The sequence below is a fragment of the Cricetulus griseus genome, assembly GCF_003668045.3.
Source record: "Cricetulus griseus strain 17A/GY chromosome 1 unlocalized genomic scaffold, alternate assembly CriGri-PICRH-1.0 chr1_0, whole genome shotgun sequence".
NCBI lineage: Eukaryota > Metazoa > Chordata > Mammalia > Rodentia > Cricetidae > Cricetulus > Cricetulus griseus.
In genome coordinates this window covers 248,335,808-248,356,915 of record NW_023276806.1, presented here as the reverse complement: position 1 = coordinate 248,356,915, position 21,108 = coordinate 248,335,808, and the positions used below count along the sequence as shown (strand labels likewise).

Below are 21,108 nucleotides of genomic sequence, written 5' to 3'. Positions count from 1 at the left end.
GGAGGGCAGTGGCCACTCCACTACAACACTGTGGGAATTGGAATCTGTGGCCCCTCCCACCCCCGAAATTACAGCTGGAGGAAGTAGGGAAAGTTTGTCTGTTTTGAGCATGAATGTGACCACTGCATGTCCGTGTCTGGTTGGTCTCGAATGTGAGTTTCCTGTGTTCTGCATGACTTGGTTACAGCTCAGTTGTTACTCTGGCACTCGCTGACGGATCTCAGACCATTGCATCTGATGTAATAGAGATGCAACTGCCAGTTGGGTATGAAAGATACTCACGTTGTTTTGTGCTGTTCTGCTTGATTAAAGGGCTGGCTCTGGAACTGGGTTATGGCCTCCCCTTTTCGGACCCAGGGTCAAAAATTGAAGGGCAGAAGGGGCAAGAACAGGGCAGCCAAGAGATTATTGGCTATGGATGGAAATCTGTAATATTTGTAACAAAATGATAACTTAAAACTTTAACAGTGGGTTAATAATACACAGGCAATCATAAAACTAAGACCTAATCCATCAATGTCTACAGTTCTGGGAAAGCGTTCAAATGTGCTAATCTTCCCATTTACTCCCTTTAGTTCTGCTTTGGATGTTTTTGTTAACTCAAATATTTCCACCCCAAAACATGGTTTTTATACTTAAAAGTTCACCTGGAGAAAGGCTCAAGACTACACAGTCCCAAACACCCAGAGTGGTCACTGGCTAAGTAAAGTTAGGGCCCCAACTACTAAAAAACAGAAACTGGGATATTTTTATCTTCTGATGTAATAAGACAATGACCTTAAAAAGTCTGGTAAAGAATTTGGAGCAGTTTCTCAACCTCGAGACCCTTTTGGGTTAAAAGATTTTTTTTTTTAAACAGGAGTAGCCTAGGGTTGCCTGCAAGGATAGGAAAGTTCCCAGTCTCTTTGTAGACTAAGTGTATGAGTTAAAAGATTATTAAGCCTTAAGATATTCAGAACTATACTTATAAATCATGCTATGTACTAATGTGAACATATAGGAAAATTTTATCTAGCCTCTTATGTTTTCAAGGTATAGCATAAAACAAACAACTAAAAACAAACAAGAGTTGTTTGACTCAAGTCCTCAAACTGTCAGAGATTTGCTGAATTTAAGAAACTTACATGACAGACAGAGACGCTCAGATCCTAACAGTGACCTGGCAGAGAGCCGCATTTTATAACTCGGAACTGCATTCAATATCCCAAGGCCAGGGAGTTGGTGCTCCACACTGTGGCAGGCATTTTTAACTTAGTTTTTGTTTCTACTTAACATATTGGCTGCTTGAGGGCTCTGCTGTGCCACAGAGTTTCTTAAAGGAGGTGCATCTTTGTTTTAGTTTTCTCAGGCCGACGTGGGGATACGGGCCTCACATTAGAACACCAAAATGTACCAGGGTTTTTCTTTGGGGCCACCAACCAGCTCCCAAATCCTGACACAGAGACTTATTATTAGTTTTGAATGCTCAGCCTAGCTTAGGCATGTTTATACCTAACTCTTTTAACATAAATTAACCTGTTTCTATCTACCTTTGACCTTGGGGCTTTTGTCTTTCTTCTATGTATCTTACCTCCACTGCTTCTCTGTGTCTGGCTGCCAGCTCTGGGCTACTCCCCCATTCTCTCCTCCTCCTCTTCTTGTTGTTCCCTGGAGCCTAGATTCCTCCTCCTGTTTGTTCTCTCTCCCTGCCAGCCCCGCCTATCCTTTGTCTGTCTGGCTATTGGCTCTTCAGCTTTTTATTAGACCAATCAGGTGTCTTAGGCAGGCAAGATTAAACAAATGCAACACATCTTTACATAATTAAACACAGGCAGCATAAACAAAAGTAACACACCTTTACACAATCAAAGCAATATCCTGCAGCATAAAAAAATGTAATACATCTTTGCCTAGTTAACATTCCACAATCCTTGATAGGACAATTGGTCTTAGACATTAATCTTACACACCCTGTATGACTTACAGATGTCTCTTAAAGTATATTGACACACTGAGTTTTTGGAGATTCATCGTTTCAAAATTAATAAATGAAATTTTGATAAACTGATAAAACACTGGGTACTCGCTATTCAGTCATAAGCTCAAGATTTTTAGTTTCCTTTGGTTGTCTTCTAAGTATAGTATGTTTTTCAGCAGCCTAACTCAAAGCCATAGCTTTTGTGTCTCCTAGGTGTAAATCTGTTCCAGCTTGTAGGGAGAGATTCTGGACACGTGTACCGCTGACCACACTCATTTGGGCGTGGTCACAGGTATGCAGAGGGGTAGGATAAAGAGCAAGGAGGAGAGGCACTCAGCCTCTTTCATGGTTCCGGTCGGGTCTCGAAAGGCTGTTGAGACTAACCTGGGTTTTTGGTGTAAGTAATCTTCCATAATAAAATTCCAATATCATTCTTATTCAGTATTCTGTGTCAGAAGTGGGAGAACCGACCAGTACAGGTATCCAGGATCTCTTCCTACACCAGCAGTTTTACAGACACCTGTTAACTGCTTTTTCTACAATATGGATTTCAATATATGGAAATGCTAATATACTGAGAACTTTTATCTCCTCCTGGTTGACAACCTTGTCCCACGTCTGACAGGTCCCCTACTGTCCTGCTCCTCATTCTGTTTGCCCCCTGTGTTATCAATGCCACTGCATACTTTGTTCAGGACGGCATAGGTACCGTCAAGCTCAAGATTCTAAGGGCACAGTACAACCCCTTATTCAAGTCCCTGGATGAAGATTCCTCTCAATTGTCACAGGACAGGAGGAATGAAGGGAGCAGGCAGAAGAAGCACCCTGGGGTAGAGACTTCAGGGACAGCCCCTCACTGGGGAATTCTAGGCAGGGGCTCTGAAAGGTTCAGGCATTATGCTGGCCTGCCCCTGTTACCTGGTGAAACAGGCATTACCCTGGTCAGCCCAAGGTTCCATGGGAACTAAGTCTGCACGCAGGTGCAGAGGACCCCTTTAAAAGATAGGCCCCTGCCCATTTACTCTCTCTGTTTTTCTGTCTCTCTGTTCCTCTGTTCCCGCTCTCTGTCCCCTCTCTCTGTCCCCTCTCTCTGTTTCCCCCCGCTCTGTCTCTCTATGGCGACTGGCCATGGCGGTCAGCCATTTACCCTGTTCCTCTTCTTAGTCTCCCCATTCTACCGGGCCTTATAATAAACTTATAGTCTTATGTCCCATGTCTCAACATTTCTCTTTTCTTCTTTTTAAACAAAACAATAACAGGCTCCACCTCTGAACCACGCCCCCAAACCCGTTTTTGGAAGATTTGTTTTGTTTTTACAGACAAGGTTTCTCTGTGTAGCCCTGGCTGTCCCGGAACTCACTCTGTAGACCAGGCTGGCCTCGAACTCACAGAGATCCACCTGCCTCTGCCTCGGGAGTGCTGGGATTAAAGGCGTGCGCCACCAACACCCAGCTCCATTTTCGGCAAATACAGTATTTATCCCATTCTAAATTTGGTTATTCTCTTTGTTGTAATAAATTCCTTGAAGACTTGTGCTCTGGGGTCTTCTTAGGCATCCTTATTCTGCAGCTTACTTTGTCAGGGACTCCATGTGCTTAGGCAGTATCCAAACACTCAACTCGTCAGAAGGACTCTGGGTAGGATTGCCGGGGTGGCAGCTACGGGTGACTCATCCAGGACTCTGGGAAGAAAGTGTCAATGAGTCAGGCGGTGGTGGCGCATGCCTTTAATCCCAGCACTCCGGAGGCAGAGGCAGGCGGATCTCTGTGAGTTCGAGGCCAGCCTGGTCTCCAGAGTGAGTTCCAGGACAGCCTCCAAAGCTACACAGAGAAACCCTGTCTCGAAAAAAGAAAAAAAAGAAAGAAAGAAAGTGTTACTGAACCCTTGTGTGGGGGGCTGATCAGCTGACCCTCCGCCGGCCCCACCCCCACATGCCTTCTATTGGAGCCCTCAGCAAAGCTGCTCCCAGGGACTGCTGGGGGACCTGCTTGCTGTGCACCCTGTGCTTTTATGAAGTACCTGCAGGACGTTGGGCTTTGGCTGAACACAGATATGTAACTCAACAGGTGGTGTGTGTTCAGCCATTCCCAGGGAAAATTGGGGAATCTGAGGCCCATAGCAGTACAGACCCTTTCCTGGGTCACCCAACATCTCACATTGTCATCTTGCCTAGCCAGGGCTCTCTGCCCCATGGTGCCTTCATATTTAAATAATCAGGCCGGGCGGTGGTCGCAGACACCTATAATCCCTGCCGGCAGAGGCAGGTGGATATCTCCGAGTTTGAGGCCAGCCTGGTCTACAAAGTAAATTCCAGGACAGCCAGGGCTACACAGAGTAACCCTGTCTCTAAAACCAAAAGAAAGAAAGAAAGAAAGAAAGAAAGAAAGAAAGAAAGAAAGAAAGAAAGAAAGAGACCAGGAGCTGGACAGATGGCTCAGTGATGCCCCCCATTGGCCTCTAAGGTTACTGCATGTATAGTGCAGGCAAAACACCCGTAGGCATAAAATAAAATAAAAGTCAATTTAAAAAAAAAGAATCATGAAACCCAGAAGATAAAAGTCTAGAACTTCCCACTTTCTCTGTGTCCACGTCCCCACCTCTGGCTCTGTCTCTGTCTCTATCACGGTTATGCATTCCTTATCAGTAGCACAAGAAGAAGCCAAGGCCATCTGCCCCCTTCCTGGTTCTGGGAAAACTGGGACATGTCTGGGCAGGTCTGAGGCACTTGTAAAAGCTGCACATTCCTGGGGAACAGGTTGCCAGAGCCAGAGGGAGACCTGAAAGTGGGCAGCACAGAGGAGGACCTGTTCAAGCTGAGTGAGCAATGTTTGGCCCTTCACCCCTATCAAGCCTGTCACACTAAGCAGTTCCCAGTGGGACTCTTCCCTCTAAACTTGGGGTTTTGAGTGACAAATAGAAGCTTACCAGGGTTGTGTGTTTGTGTTTTAAGAACAAAGAGGTCCAGGGCACCCCAAGTCTCCCTCCTGGGTCCTAAACAAGAGACCTAGGGTTCAACACAGATGGAACAGGGCTACACAGAGCCAGGCGGGCAGTGGTCCTCTCGCCACCACCCACCTATGTCTCAGCTCCAGTCGCTACCGCAAAGCAACGTGGTCTTACAGGAAGTTGGAACTGTGGAGTCTTTGCCAGAGGCAACTGAAGTTCGAGTTTGGCTGCACCATGAATTCAGCCTTCTTGCAGCATGAGAGCCCTGGGGAAGTTCTAATGTCTTGGGGGTCACTTGTTTAAATACTCTGATAGACAAGGGAGGAGCCAGGGTATCCTTTAGAGTTGCATTTCTACACTGTCGGGTTGAAGTTCTTGGCCTGTGCCTGCTGATCCCACATTTGGGATTGTCACTAGGGCCTCTGTGACCCCGTCACTGGAACCACATCCTGTGTCCAGAAACCACCACTGTAGTTTATGATTTTCTGTGACTATAAAAGTTTGTGGCGCGTGACAGTGACAGGCGTTCTCAGGCCAGAGTCACATGCCCTGGCTTGGCAGGAACCCCACCCCCATCTCTTCTTCCTTGTCAAGCTGGGTTCTTATTTGACCAGAGAAATTGTTGACCAAGCAACCAACTGCAGAGCAATGAGTGTGTGTGTGTGGGGGGGGGGCAGGGAGGACACAGGAGGTCCCTGGGAGGTAGAGAAGCTGAAGCCTGAGTTCCACCTTAGGACTCTCCAGACCCTTGGGATTAGCATGTGCCCCTGGGTGAGGGTAGGAGTCCTATAAAAAGTTACATGTGGCTGGGTGGTGGTACACCCCTTTAATCCCAGTACTTGAGAGACAGAGGCAGGCAGATCTCTGTGAGTTTGAGACCAGCCTAGTCTACCGAGTGAGTTCCAGGACAGCCTCCAAAGCCACAGAGAAACCCTGTCTCCAAAAAAAAAAAAAAAAAAAAAAAAAAGAATTTACATGTGTTGGTTCCAACTTTTGGCCCCATACCCAGAAAGGCTGAGGCAGGAGGTTGGTGTCAGTCCAGAAGTTGAAGGCCAGCCCGAGTGGGCCATAGCAAGACCCCAGCTGTTTGAGCCTGGGGTGAGCCGGAGGAGGTGACATCAAACACAATGACATGTTTCAACAACTTTATTGGTTTCTGGGTAAAAAGTGTGAGGCCTCCCAGAGTACAGCCTGGCAGACTGTTCTCTTCTGAATGCCGGACACCAGGCTAAGGAACTCTAGGGTTAAAGAGAAGGCACAATGGGCTAGAGGCTAGGGGGACAGAAGAGCCCCCCTCCATGGGACAAGAAAACACATGAGATACAGAGGGTTACCATGAACAAGCCAGGGCCCTCAGGCAGGCCAAAGAGAAGCACTTCACAAGGTGTGGTTGTGGCCTCCCTGGGCAAAGCCACCCCAAGCCTTGGGCGTGAATGGCCTCATGCCATCCAGCATTAGTTAAACCTCTTAGAAGGAAAAAAAACAAAAAACAAAAAAACAAAACAAAAAAAAACCCAGGGCACAGGGTTGCCATCGCCATCCCGAAGGCACAAGCAAGGAGGCCATAGAGGCTTCAAGGGCTAGAGTAGAACCATGAAAACACAGCTCTCTGAGAGTCCCCCAAACATAGTTGGGATATGAAATCCTGAGCCCCAGTGTGGCAGGGAACCTGGCTACAGTGAGTCAGGTCCCAGTGCCAGGCCATGACACACCGGTGTCCCACCAGTGGATCCTGGGCAGAGCTGGGCATCTGTGTGCTGCCCACAGCCGCTGAGGGAGGAGAGTTCTGTGCAGGGTATCCACCTGTCTCACTTGTTATTTTTCAAGATTATTTTACTTTTAATTCTGTGTCTGTGAGAGTTTGTGTCTGGGGAGGTGCTGGATCTTCTGGAGGAGTCATGGCCCTTGTGAGCCACCTACTGTGGCTGCTGGGGACTGAACCAGCCAGTGCCTTCAATGCAAAGCCACCTTTCCGGTCCCATCCTCTCTTTTGCTCTTTTTCAGACAAGGGTTTCTGTATCTCAGGCTGGCCTCAAACTCAAGCTCATCTTCCTTCTTCAGCCTCGAGGCTGGAGTTACGATCGGGACACCAGGTTCTGGTTCTTACTGTTAAAAGCAAACAGAACCCCACATTTTATTTTGTGGGTGCACACATGCTACAGAACATGTGGGGAGCACAGGACACATTTGGGGAGGCATTCTTCATCCACTTCTGGTAGCTGAGGACCAAATGGAAGCTTTTCAGTGTGGTGGTAACTGACTTTACCCACTGAGCCACCCTGCCCGCCCCTCTTCCATACTCTCTACTTGTTAAGACAAAGTCCCATGTAGCCCAGCTGGGCCTCTAACTGACTACAAAGGGGAAGCTGGCCTTGAACTCCTGATTCTCCTTCGTCCACCGCCTGGATGACGAGACCCTTACAGCCTGAGCTTGCTACCAGCACTCCTGAACCCAGGGACAGTGCCACCAACAGGCATGTTCAGTGGCCACTCAGGGGGGTTTTGGCTCTTCAAACCCAAACCCTGAGTCGGGTTCATTCCTACTTCATAAACACGGAAGAGACAAGTGCCCCCTCCAGCCAACTGCTTTGGGGGGACATTTTACCTGATACAGATAAAGCCCCCCCTTTTGCTCCCCTCAGCCTATGGATGCAGAGGGATAGTGGACTGTGGAAGCCAACCTGGGTCTGTATTTGGGATGCCATCGGCACCCCACAGCGACTGTGCTCTCTTAGGCTGAGACTGAAGAAACCAGGCTTTGTCTTTTCATTCCTGGAGGGGACTTCTGGGCTCAGACTCTCCAAGGGGTAGGGAGGTCAAAGGTGAGCTGTCTAGACAGTGGGGGGGGGGTGCAGGGTGGAGGCACTTTCCTTGCACACAGTGAGGTCACCCACGGGTCGAGGGCACAAGCAGCCTGTGTACATAGCAGCTGGCCTGGCTCCCAGCCCAATCCACACAAAAGCACCTTCCCCTAGCCTCAGGAGCCCACCATTTGCTGGAGGCTTCCATGTAAGCCATGAGCATAGTAGAACATGAGATTCCCCATTTTAGCTGACACTATCTGCCTCCAAGTCAGGCATGGTGGCTTCTACCTGTCATCCCAGGGACATGGAGGCATAAGTTCAGGGTCTTCCTCAGCTACATACTGAGTGGGAAACCAGCCTGGGCTACACAAGACCCTGCCTCAAAAACAAACAAAGACAAAGAAACCCAAAAGATCTAGGTCCCATCCATTGTGGTGATCCAGGCTGACTGCCCGCAGCCTTGGGAACACAGCACACACAGTCCACAAGCTACATTCCCATCTCTAAGCTGACAGCATAAATCAGATACTTTCTCAGCCTGGCTGAGATCCCAGACACCAATCACTGTCCCTACTCACATCCCTGGCTTCAAATCTATCCTAGCATTCCTCCTCTGCATGACCCCGCCCACCCATCCTACCCTTCCTTTCCTGAGAATGGCAGGGAAGAGCAGCAAGGGTGGGGGTGACCTGGTCCTTAAGAGTCAAATATGGCCAGGCTAGGCAACTATACACCTGGCAACTATAGACCCCTTGAGCTCCACCCACCAAGAAACAAAGAGGAGGAAAATCAAGTTTGGGGACAGGGCAAGGGAGTGATCAATGGAGGCCTAATAAATAAATACATGACACATACACTCTCGGGGTGGCCAGAGGGGAAGGCCTGTCTCTGAGGTGTGCATGGTGCTCCCAGCACAGGTGACATGGGAGGGTGGAGACATGGGTTTGGGGTGCAGGGGCCACACCCTCCCCAGCCCTCCTGCCTCCTCCTTCTCCTCACATGCACACTGCCCCATCCATGGTGCTGCCTGAACTTTGAGGAATTTGAGAGTGGAGTGCAGCCTGGAGCCCACATGAAGACTTGACAGGAGCTGGGGACATCTGAGGCAGGAGAATTGCCACAAGTTGGAGGGCCAGCCTGAGCTACAGAGTTCAGGTAGAAAAAACATGCCTCAAAATACAAAACCCAAAGTCACTGGGCACAGAATCCAGGGACAGTGGTAGCTTTGTCACCTCGGGGAGAGGCTGAGGCAGGAGGATCAGGAGTTCAAGGCCAGCCTGGTCTACACGATGTCCCAAAGGGTCCTGAGGAGATCCCTTACTTATGATTCCCCCTGGGAGAGAGTGCCAGCACAGGGCAAGGCAGCAGAGCCATGATTATTTAAATCTGCCAGCCACATCCACAGTTGTCTTTGTGGGGACAGCAAGTCTCCCCAGGGTTGCCCTCACCCCTGAGACTTGAAGGAGAGCCTAGTGCCCAGATGTCTACCTGGAGACAGGGAAGCTCCAGAGAGGCAGGATGAGCAAAGAAGGTAGCCCGAGGAAATCACACCAGAACAATAACATCTGAGCTGAAAAGTAGCCCAGCCCAGCACTGGGCAGGCTGAGGCAGGAGGGTCGGGAGTTCAAGGTCGGCCTCAGCTACATATTTGAGTTGGACACCAGCTTCAGTGACCCTGTCTCAAACAACAGTTAAAAAAAAAAAAAAGGTACAGGGATGAGAGGTTACCCTGAAATCCAGATCCATCCAATCACACTTGGGGGCAGTGAGTGCCCCTACACCATCCCTCCATAAAACAGAAGGTGACAACCAAAATGCACAAGGCTTTTGGTGGCAGGAACTACACTTTGTCTTGGATGGAGTCCAAGCCATACGTCACAGCCAGCCCCTCCTCCAGGCCTGGAAGTTCAAAGTCAGCGGGAGACAAAGGCTGGCTGGAGTCCCAGGTACACTTCCAAACACAGCTCACCAGATGTCCCTGTGGCAGACACAACCTGCAGGGGCATGCCTGGGCACTGAAGGGACTGCTTCAGGGCATGCCCAGAACTGTGCGGTTCTGGTCCCAGGTGTTCTCCTGGCACTTAGGGACCTGAGGCAGGAGGGTCAGGGGTTCAAATGAGACTAGCTTGGATTACATAGTAAGTTTAAATGGTCAACTGAGCTACCTGAGACCCTGACTCAAAAAAAAAAAAAGACAACAAACAAACACCCTCTACAAAAATAAAACAAGAAAAGAAAGGTCATGACAGGGTCAATGTGGCCCAGGGAAAGGCCAGGCCCTTGGTGGTGACAGCAGCCTGATCTTTGGAGCAAGGGAGACAACTATGGTGACCCAAATTATGATGACACTTTCAGGGCAGGAGGCAAAAGAGGCCTCACAACCCTGGAGAAAGAAAAGACACTTGTTGGTCTTTTTTTAAGTTTTAACAATGGGAATATAAATTACTCTGTTCCCTACTCTAGCACTGGAGGAAGGGGAAGAGGGGGAGGAGGGGGATAGGGGGAAGAGAGAGAGAGAGGGGAAGACAGGGTGGAGTCTAGGGGTGGGGGGATGACAGGACAGAAAAGGCAGCCAAGTTCCAGGTGGTTTTGCCAGGAACTATCCAGGGTTTATGGACATGATTAGAGCTGACTCCTTTACGACACTTTGTGAGACGCTGGCCAGAGAGAAAGCTCTGACTCTTGGTCCACAGACCTGGGAGAGCAGAGTGTGTTGGGGTCAAGGTAGTAGCATGGCAGGTGTGCAGGCCACCAGCCTGTGGCCATCTCACCCTGACCTCAGCCTCTGAGCACAACAGCCGTATCCCCAGACACAGGACAATATCCAGAAAGAGGTCTCTCCATCCACCTGCCTAGTGGTCCACCAAGAGGAGGAACAGACTTGAGTCAGGGCATTTCATGGGCCCAGCTGTGTCTCCTCTCACAGCACTTGGGTGTGCGTGGTTGTCAGTGCTGGTGGCAACAGCTGACGTCCCCCTCCACCTGCTCCAGAACACCCAGCATCTCCTCGATGATGGCCCGGAGTGCCCGGCCTAGCTGGTCGGCATTGTAGGGCTTGCCCAGTGGGGGCACATGGACGAAAGCCGATCGGCCGCGGCCCTGGTAGAGTGAGGTGTAATAGGTGAAGTCACACAGGTACCTGAGTCAGGGGGCGAAGGAGACACCAGGGTCACACAGTCAGTTCCAGGTCAAGGCCACATCCACCCTCTGGAAAGCCCCCCACTGAGTCGGGAGGTGATGGAGAATCTAAGGGTTAGAAGAATTTAGGGGACCTTGGCAGCCTTCTCTCTATTTCCTATAACTTCTATTTTGCTGGGCATGATAGTGTACACTGTACACCTTTTATCCCAGCACTCTGGAGGCAGAGGCAGGCGGATCTCTAATTTTAGGTCAGCTTGGTCTACAGGGAGAGTTTCAGGCCAGCCTGGTCTACAGAGTGAGACCCTGTCTCAGAAACTATGGTGGCGATGACAGAAGACATTTGCTGTTCAGACCCCAGGCTCACTGCTGGAGAGAAACCCACCTGCCAGCATCCTGGGAGATGGTAACGGACACATCCAGCCCCAGCGTGGTCACCCTTTTGCACACAGCGTCCATGTCAATGATGGAGTCAATGCTCTCTGGGCCGTCCTCCACACAGCACTGTGACCCAGGGCAGAATCGGCAATTATCCAGTCCCTTGTAGCCCTTGTTGTGTCCACACTTCTCCAGTGTCACTGTGGTGGCCATGCCTGACACCCCAACATGCACCACAAGCTGGGGACAGAAGAGTGGAGCTTAACAGTAGCAGACACCCACCCACACAGAGGGAACACTTAAATCTTTGTTGTTGCTACAAAATTACTTATGTAGCATTAGTTGGGTTTCTCTGTGTAGCCCTGGCTGTCCTGGAACTATGTAGACCAGGTTAGCCTTGAACTCACAGAAATCCACCTGCCTCTGTCTCCTGAGTGCTGGGATTAAAGGCGTGTGCCACCAGTGCCTGGCATATCATGTAACTGTTTAAAAAGCCCAGGGCAGCAGGGCATGGTGGCACACTCGGGAGGCAGAGGCAGGTGGATCTCTGAGTTCTAGGCCAGCTTGGTCTACAAAGTGAGTTCCAGGACAGCCAGGGCTACACAGAGCAGCCCTGTGGGGTGGTAAGAGGGAAGCCCAAGGCAGGTTTTTGTTTTGCTTTTGAGACAGAGTCTGACAGGCTGGCCGAGGTCTCTTATGCCATCAGTCCAGGCTCTCCCTGAATCACTGACTGTAACATGAATTTTAATAGATCTTAATAATAAAAACCCAGAGTCAGACATAGGGAAAATGCTGAGAGACCAGAGAGAAGGAGGAGCAAGCCAATGCCACCTTTACCTTACTAGCTTCTCAGTGGAAAAGAGAGGGAGTTCCTGTTTCTCCTTCCTATAGCCCTTCTCTGTTCTGCCATCTCACCTCCTGTCTGTCTGTACAGACCTCCAAACCTCCATGGTTAGCTAGTGGCATGCTCCACCCTCTGATCTTCAGATACACTTTATTTGTACAAACAGGATATCACCACACCTGACTGCCGAGGTAACAAGTGTCTGCCAGCCCTGTGCTTGGCGGCTTGAGGTGTCTTTTGAAAGTCATTAGTTTATTAATACTTTCTTTAGTGGTGCTGGGTGGATGCCAGGGCCTCTCATACTCACATTTAATTGTAACTTGCTCAAACCCTTCCTGGCTGGCACACAGAGAATAGCGAGGCTCTGTAAGGTCTGCCTTCCTCCTCCCTTCCATGGACCTCAAGGTGAAGCTGGGACACTGGACTTGTGCTGGGAGGTGGTGTGCTTTGAATAAGAATGGCCCCGTGGGTTCATATATTTGAGTGCTTAGTCACCAGGACAAGGAACTATTTGGTAAGGATGAGGAGGTGTGGCCTTGATGGAGGAGGTGTCATTGGGCATGGGTGCTGCCCCTTGATGACCCTGGACAAACCCTCTGGAACTGTGAGTTGGATGCCGGCTTTTGTGAGCTGTCTGGTCATGGTGCCTCCTCACAGGACAGAACAGTGACGGGTGGGGGATCTTCAGGGGTTCCCCTGCAAAACACTCACCTGAGGACTGTGCTTCTCCCACAGTGCAGGGATGAGCCTTTGTACAGTCTGGTATTCCACAGGGATCTCATACACATGCAGGTCCACGCTGTCCCCAAGGCCCAGCTTTTCCAGTTCCTGGGAGAGAAGACATCTGTGAGGATGGGGGAGGCTGCAAAGACACTTCCTGTCTTCAGACACCAGGCAGCTCAGCTTCGAGTGATGCCTGCTTACCACTTCAGCACTTGAAAGACAGGGCAGGATCAGGAGTTCAAGATCATCCCTCCTATACACAGAAAAACTGAAGGTAGACTGATCTACATCAGACCTTGCTGCCCCTCAAAAAAAAGTATTGATTATACCCAACGGACTGAGCACCCCAGTCCAGCAGCAGCTCTGTGTGACCACCTTGTGACTGTGACCACCTCAGAGCTGCCTGGGAGTGCCTGCCTCCGGGGGCCCAGAAAAGATCAGGAAGTGCAGGCTGGGGAAAAGACCCAGATTACTCTATTTCTGCAACTGAAACAAAACACCTGAGCCACATATCATTGTCATATTGCTGAGGATTGTCTTAACACTTGAGAGGCTGAGGCAGGAGGATGGCTGCTAGATTAATTCCAGCCTCCTCCTCTAATAATGAATTACAGGCCAGCCAGGGCTACATAGTGAGACTGTCTCACACAACAACAAACTAAAGAACAAGGGTTTGGGGCTGTTAGAGTACTGGCAGCTCAGCTGGTTCAGTGCTTGTAGTTCTGTTAGTAGAATGCTCAGGGGGCACACAGGGAAGGCCTGGGGTACACCCCCAGCACCAGCTGTGGTACTAGATGCCTGTCAACCCACACACTTGTAGGGTGGAGTTCAAGGAGACCCTGTCTCATCAAACACCCTAAACTCAAACAAAACCCTGAAAGAATGAAAAACCCAACACAAGGAACAGTTTCTTCCTGACTGTGCTGGAGCAGGGGATTGCGCCCCCTACTGGGGGATCTGCAGGGGAGGGGGAGGGGCAAGGGCAAGCCATCACCATGGCAAGGGTATTTGATGGACCTTCGAACTTCACTGGCTAACAAAATAGAAAAGCAAAATAAACCACCCCTAGTTACCGGAGCAAGACTTGTGCCTGTCACTCAGCACTCAGAGGCTGAGGCAGGAGGATTGCAGTGAGTTTCAGGAAAACCTAGGCTACACTGAGGCCCTGTCTCAAAACCTGAAACAGGGGCTAGAGAGGGCTCAGAAGGTAAGGGCCCTTGCTCGCTGCTCTTACAGGGGACCTGAGTTCGGTGCCCACACCCACATTAGGTGGCTCACGTCTACAAGGGATCCCAGACCTCGGTCACCCGGCGACATCTGCACTCGTGTACATATGCTGCTTCCTAACAGACGTGCACACATACATAATTAAAATAAAGCTAATTTTTAAAAGTCAAAACAAAAGGACAGGCTTGGGGTCACATGTCTGTCACCCTCTCCCCACCCCCCCACCAAGGAGGTGAAGGCAGGAGGATCAGGAGTTCAAAGTCAGTCTGGGCTGGGCTACATAGTAGTGATTTGAAGGCCATCCTGAGCTACATGAGCCTATCTACAGAGCGAGTTCCGGGGCAGCCAGGGCGACACAGAGAAACCCTGTCTCAAAAAAAAAAAAAAAAAAAACCAGACTAAAGAAACCCCACACAAAAAATCAATGGCTGGTGTTTGGCTATGTGCCTGTCCTTGGTTCCTTCCCAACCTTGTGGGTGGTGAGGACTCATATATGGCTGGGATAAGAAGTCTGCAGCAGAAAGCTTCACCTAGGAAACCCGTGGGTACAAGCGGGTGTTTAATGTCCCCATGAAGGCTGTGAGCTTCCATCTAGACACTCTGACCCTTCAGTACTGATACTCTTTCTGTGGGGACTCTGGCTTGACAAAGGACAGTGTACTGGGGACTAGTCACAGATATGTCACCCTTCATCCGACTCTGCCTTTTGCCCCTGACACCTGGTTCCAGTCCTCCTAAGAGAAGGGGGTGTGAACCCTAATCCCACCCCCTGTATCCTGGCTAAGTGCTCAGCATCCTGGAAAGCACCAGGCAGGAGGGTTCAGCTGTGGCGTTGTCCCTGGTCATCTACCTGAAAAGACCCTGTCACAAAATCGGGCAAGGCTGCAGGGTTCATCTGACTGAGTACTTTGACCTCATCACAAAGCCCCTCTTTGTTTGCTGGTACTGTTTGGAGGGTCTGTCTAGACTCCTGATGGCAGTAATCATCCCAGGATGTCACTGAGTACCTCGGCCCACTCAGGAACAGACTTCGAAGTAACAAGTTAGAGGCTTCCTGGCCCTTGACACTCATCTGAGTCTCCATGAAAAGGTGAGCAGCCTACCACCCCGGACCTAGGGTGAGGAAGAGAAAGCTAGGAGTGAGGGTGCCCTCTGTGATCCCCACATTTAGGAAACTGAGACAGGAGAATCACTTTGAGTTTGAGGCCAGCCAAGGCTGCAGAGTGGGGTCCTGCCTGAAAATCGATTGATCAATCAATGAGTCAAAAGAGCCAGGCATAAGGGCACACACACAAGCCATCCCAGCACCGGGGAGGCTGAGGCAGAAGGGTCCCGAGTTTGAAGTTAGCCAGCATAAGATTCTGTCTCAAAACTTAAAAAAAGAAAGGGCAGTGTGTCTGGGAAGATGGCTCAACAGGTAACAGAGCTTGTGGCCAAGCCTGGTAAGGCCAGTTCTGAGGACCTCCATAGCGCCCTCTGACCTCCCGTGTGCCTTTCCGTCCACACAATAGACAAATGCATAAATAAATGAAAATTTTTAAAGGAATAAGATGAGAAACAGTCTGGGTTTCTGTACAACATGGAGGTTTCCCACTGGAGCCCCAAAGCTCCAAGGGAATTCCCAAAGATTGTTTAATTGATTTTCCTTCCTATTTACATGCAGATGGTGGCGTCTGGGGCCCAGGAATCCAGACACTGGCTTTGTGTCCACTCAGCCCGTGAAGCCTCCTGTCTGCAATTCATACAAAGCCAGACACACAAGTCTTCAGAGACACACTGGTTCTTTTTGTCTGGTGCCCTGGGGAGTGGGTGTGCACGCAGGGGCCCCGGCCACACTCCCACCTACAAGGTCTCGGGGATCCTGGGGTCCTCCATCCGGCTTGCAGAGTGCAGGTGGGAAAGGAAAGAAAAGGGGGTGGTGGCCAAGCAGCTGAGACTTCTGAGGTGGGGACAATGACAAGCCCGTGGCAGGGGACGTGGGAGCCTTGGGTGGGAAGAGAGAATCCTTAAATCACACAGCTAATGGGCTAAAATTAATCCGGGTCCGGCTGCCGTCTCTGCCTGTTGATTTATCTAAGAATCAAACGGCTGTCTCCCTCCACTCAATTGTTCCCTAGTCTGTCTGTCTGTCTGTCTGTCTGTCTGTCTGAATGTCCCATCTGGCAAGGAAACACAAGCTAGTGGAGTTGCTCTACTCCTTGGATAGGATTCTGGGAAGAGACACCCTCCTGAGGCTCCCAGTGCAGAGGCTGAGGGTCACTGCCTTCCTTCCCAAGGGGTTAAGCTCTTGCCCAGAGTGCCCATCTGCTCTCCAGCAGCACACACCAGGGCAGACCCAGTCTTCTCAAGTTAATTTTGTTTTTTTGTTTGTTTTCTGTTGTTGTTGTTGTTGTTGTTTTAGCCAGGTTCTCGCTATGCAGCTCTGGCTGTTCTGGAACTCACTCTGTAGACCAGGCTGACCTCAAACTCAGAGATGTGTCAGCCTTTGCCTCCTGAGTGCTGTGATTAAAGATGAGTACCACAGCACCAGGCCAGGTCTGGTTCTAGTACTCAGGAGGCTGAAGCAGGAGGATCATGACTTAGCCTAGGCTATACAATTACTAAAAAACAAAACAAAACAAAAAAAAACAAGTGAAAAAAAGTGCTAAACATACAGGAGCTGGATTGAGTCTCATCCGGGATGTTTACATTGTATTTAAAGACACTCAGCTCTGGACTAGGCTCCTTCCCCCAGTCCAGAGTTACCTGAACAGCAATCCAGCTGGCATTCACAGTGTGCTCCCCAAAAGGGCCAAACCCTGAAAAAAGGAAAAGCAATGTTACTTTCTCTTCCCACGTCAGAGTTCTGAAATCTCCTTCCCCCCTCCCTGACACACCCCCACACTACTGTATCACCCAGCCAGCCCCTCCCAGTACAGTCTACCTATGGGCAGTGGCCACCTATGGATTCCAGGCTGCCAGGACTGAAGGCAATCCTTTTGTCTCCACCTGCTAAGCCCTGGAATGACAGGCACAGGCTGCCATGCCTGGCTTCCTTGTCCCTGTTAGGACTCACACCTGGTAGGAAGCCTTTCCCTTTGCTGCTTCCTTCTCCAGCCAGGATGTAAACTATGGTTATTTTCTGATTATCTGTGTCAGGCTGTCTTCCAACTCTGGGAACCCAGGACCCTGTGGTTATTTTCTGAGTCAGGCTGTCTTCCAACTCCGGGAACCCAGGGCCATGTGTCACCTCTCAGAGGCTGTGGGGGTCTCCAGGCCAGGCTACCTGGACACCCACCCCTCCAGGCCTCATCTCTGTCCAAGATAGACTGAGGCATCGTGGCTTTCAGTTTCTTCCCCTCTGGAAGGGTTTCCCAGGCCGAATCATCATGAGCAAGGATTGAAGCAGAAGACGCTAACTTACTGAAGTCACACTGCTGCATGTAAAATGCAGGGATTCAGATCTATACTTGGTGAATTGGCCTACCTCTTCTAGCCACTGAGGTGCCAAAAATGTATATATTGAGAAAACAAAAAAGAAACACAAAAACAAGCCACCCAGCTCCTGGCTCTGGGTGCTGCAGCACACACCTCAGATGCAGTGTCTTAGAGGCCAAGGCGAGAGAATTGTGACTTTCAAGCCAACCCCAGGCTACACGAGACCCTGTTCCAAAATAAACAGAGCCAAAAATATATCTCAGTGTGTAAAATGTTTGTCACACAAGAACCTGAGTTCAGACCTATATCGAGATTTGCAAGCACAGTGTGGTGACACATACTTGTACTTCCAGAGCTGGGACAGTAGAGCCAGGCAGATCCCCAAGGCTCAATGGCAAGTCAATCGAGTCTAATAGGCTAGAGAGGTTCTCTCTTCCTTCCTGATGCTGTGACCCTTTAATACAGTTCATGTGTGGTGATCCCCAACCATAAAATTATTTTGTTGCAACTTCATAACTGTAATTTTGCTACTGTTTTGAGTCATAATGCAAATATCTGTGCTTTCCAATGGTCTTATATGACCCCTGTAAAAGGGTCATTTGACACTCCCCCAAGGGTCATCACCCACAGGTTGGGAAACCTTGCCTAAGTGGCTCCCAAATGAGAGACGCTTTCTCAAAAACCCAACTTGATGGAGCCTGAGGAGTCACACCAAGTCTGACATCTGGGCACTACATGGTCGTGCAAGCGCTTGCGCGCGCACACACACACTCACACACGCCCGCCCGCCCACCAGAATGCTCGAGGTATCGGGACACAGCCACTGACCCCTGTCCACCAGGGAGGCAGCTTCCTCCGGTTTCGAGGAATGACAGCCATAACCTTCCTCCGTTATGAAACACCTGTAGGAGTGTCCCGCTGAGCGCCCTGCTGCAAGGCCTGGCAGAGTCGACTCCTCCAAGTGGCCCCAGGCCGAGTTTCAGGAAATAAGTACAGTTGGCTTCCGGGGGTGTTGGTGACAGTAGGAACTGTGCTCAGGAGTCCCCGGGTCATCCTGGGGTCAGGTTGACGCAGGCCCTCAAGCTGCCCCAATCTGGGCTGCAGGCCCCCGGGCAATGCAGGTGTTGAGCGGACTGTGTCACCTGGACTCCTGGCCGTGAACCCGCCTTTGTCCCCGAGGTCAGGGCGCGGGGACAGGCCCGAGCTCCGGAGGGGCGGGGAGGGCTGCACCCCACCGCCGGCCGCCCGGCCGCGGGACCTCGGACTTTTCGGGTCACCAGGGCCGATCGGTGCTGTCGCGGGCGGCGACAACCGCGAGCACCTGCCTCACCGCCCCCGGCCCGGCCTCACCTACCGGTCACCACCACCGCCTTCCGCGGCTGCTCCATGGCGGGACGCCCTCACCAGAACCGCAGCGGCGGAGACTGGAGCCGACACCGACCCCCGAGCCCCGCCCGGCCGCCCGGCCCCGCCCCGCCCCCGAACGCTGGGCTTGCGCGGCCACGCCCCGGCCACGCCCCCTAGCAGCTGTGCGCGGCCCCGCGGGTTCCGCCGGGCCCAGAGCGCGCCGCTACTGCCTTGACCCAGCGCCCCAGCCAAGCCATTTCCCTGACCACGCCCCTTAGAAGCCACACCCCTACCCGCCCCGCCCCCGAGCCTTCCAAAGCCCCACCTCCAAATCCTGCACGCCACCCGGCACGCCTCCAGCGCGCCTCGCCCCGCCCCCAGAGCGCCACCACGCTCCCAGCCCCGCAAAGCTTCCCTCAGGCCCCGTCAGTCTCCAGTCACCCCAGACGCCCAGGCCACGCCCCTGCCCAGGCTCAGGTCACCCACCCTCCCTCGCACGTCCACCTCAGCGCAGCGCCGCCCTGAGCCTTCCAAAGCCCCTAGGTGCAGCCGCGGTCCAGGTCTCCTCCTACCACCCCGGCCTCCCCCGGCTCAGGCCACGCCCTCCACCTCGTCTCCCTTCTGAATCCTAGACTCCGCCCTAAGACCGCCCAAGCCCGGCAAACCCGCCCTCGCTCCATCAGCCGCTGAAACGCACGCGGGGCTACCTGGTCCCCATCTAGGCCCCGCCCCAAGCACAGCCGGGCCCTGCCCAGCCCAACGCGTCCCCTGCCTGGCCACGCCCATTATCCTCCAGGACCTCCCCCCACTTGCTGGAGCCAGCTCCGCCCCAAGCCCCGCCTCCAACACTTAAGAGGGCAATGGGCAAGAGCCCCAGTCCACCCTTCCCAGCCTCAGTTTCCTGTCCTGACTGTTAAGCGTGGACTGTCTGCCTACGTCTCAGAACGGTCTGGACGTGGGGAGCCGGGAAACACTTTGATTCTGTTCTCATCACCATTTGCAAACAAGGACACTGGGGCGTGGATCAGAGGTCTCTGGGCCGAGGCTGAAAGGAGACAGAGGGGTCACTCCTGCACGAAACTGAGGGAGAGGCACACTAGGAAGCGAAAACCCACCCAGGGCTTTTACTCACTGCCAAGGAGGCTAATTGGCCCCAGGACCGCTACTTCCTCTGTGTGGGTCTTGGTCACAGGCCGCCCCGAGGCCTTTGCTCAGCCGTTCACCGGCCTCCTCCTGTGGGCCTTCTCCAACAGTCCTCCCCATTAAAGCAAGCTTCCTTTCCACCGGGACCTCCCCTGGCTGTCACCCACAGTTTCTGTCCTTCAATTGTCTGCCCAACCATTCTCCCCCAGAAGCCCTATTTCACTAGCTTGGGTTTTTGTTTTTTCCATCTTATTCGTTACTGTGGTGATTTCATTTCTTCTATCTCACCTATTAGCCTTCTTTGCACGGAACTCCTGTCGGAGGGTAGTTTGACCACACCAGCACTGGGCACACAGGACCTTCCTCCCTGCCAGCCTGTATCTACTGTGATCTCTTCAAAAACACCCAGAAAAAGAAAACAGAGCCCCCCAGCAGTGTCCCCAGCCAGAGGCAAAGCTGAGCCTTCCGAGGCACAAGCTTCAAGTTCCAGTTGTGACCCCCATATTCCAGGACCCTGGAGGCAGGCTGGGCCCATGCACCGACCAAGCATCATTTCCCTGATATATCAACTGACAACATGACCTCTGTTGTTCAGAACAACTGAACACAGTATGTTCTCAGGGGAAAGGGAGGGAGGGAAGGAGTGGGAGGGAGGGAGGGAGGGAAGGAGGGAGGGAGGGAAAGAGAGACAGAGAGACAGAGACAGAGACAGAGACAGAGAGACAGAGAGTGCACAAAGAGACAGAGGCATCTGGAGTGTCCATAGCCGAGAGACAAATAAGTAAAGTGGACATGACCAAGGCTATCAGTGAGAGGGGGAGACTATGAGGGGATAGAGAGAGAAAAACAGCGGGAAAGAAGCAGGAGCAGAGATAGAGGGGGAGAGAGAAAGGGACACACAGAGAGAGCATAACTGAAATATCAGCGTTATAAAGACAATGGGTGTCTGGACAGAGTTTAGGGAAGGGAAGAGAGGCTAGGATGGACTTGTACTGAAGGAGCCAGAGGCCATCAGGGCTTTGACATGCTGATAGGCACTATAGGTAGCTATATGTCCCTAGGGAATGACTGCTTTGGGTAGAAGGGAGCCAGCTTCACAAGTTCCCAAGCAACTTGGGTTTTATTTAACTCCCAGAAACCCTCCTACAGTCCAAGCTGAACTTATTTCTGGACATTTGGACTGC

General features: G+C 51.5%; 1 protein-coding gene across 4 annotated transcripts; it reads right to left on the bottom strand.

Annotated features, from left to right (window-relative positions):
- Positions 1 to 6,033: 6,033 nt before the first annotated feature.
- Pgpep1 (pyroglutamyl-peptidase I) lies at positions 6,034 to 18,932 on the bottom strand. 4 transcript variants are annotated; one of them, XR_004771781.1, is made up of 6 exons: positions 18,789 to 18,932; positions 16,763 to 16,815; positions 12,779 to 12,895; positions 11,231 to 11,463; positions 10,403 to 10,846; positions 6,034 to 7,122 (listed from the first exon to the last, which is right to left on the bottom strand). XR_004771781.1 is itself a non-coding variant. In XM_027394728.2 (5 exons), the coding sequence occupies exons 1-5, from the start codon at positions 18,820 to 18,822 to the stop codon at positions 10,654 to 10,656; spliced, it is 630 nt and encodes a 209-aa protein (XP_027250529.1). In that variant the 5' UTR covers positions 18,823 to 18,932; the 3' UTR covers positions 6,034 to 10,653. The 4 variants fall into 4 exon arrangements, 2 of the variants coding, with proteins under 2 accessions (XP_027250529.1, XP_027250531.1); XR_004771782.1 differs by having other exon boundaries at positions 6,034 to 7,009; XM_027394728.2 differs by having other exon boundaries at positions 6,034 to 10,846.
- Between the last annotated feature and the right edge of the window lie 2,176 nt (positions 18,933 to 21,108).

Bases quoted from the DNA above. Each gene is read 5' to 3' on its own strand.
- Pgpep1 (XM_027394728.2), bottom strand. From the start codon at position 18,822: ATGGAGCAGCCGCGGAAGGCGGTGGTGGTGACCG. The intron at 16,816-18,788 runs GTAGGTGAGGCC...TCCTTTTTTCAG, and splicing joins GAAGGCGGTGGTGGTGACCG to GGTTTGGCCCTTTTGGGGAG. The intron at 10,847-11,230 runs GTGGGTTTCTCT...CCCCTGACTCAG, and splicing joins ATCTCCCAGGATGCTGGCAG to GTACCTGTGTGACTTCACCT.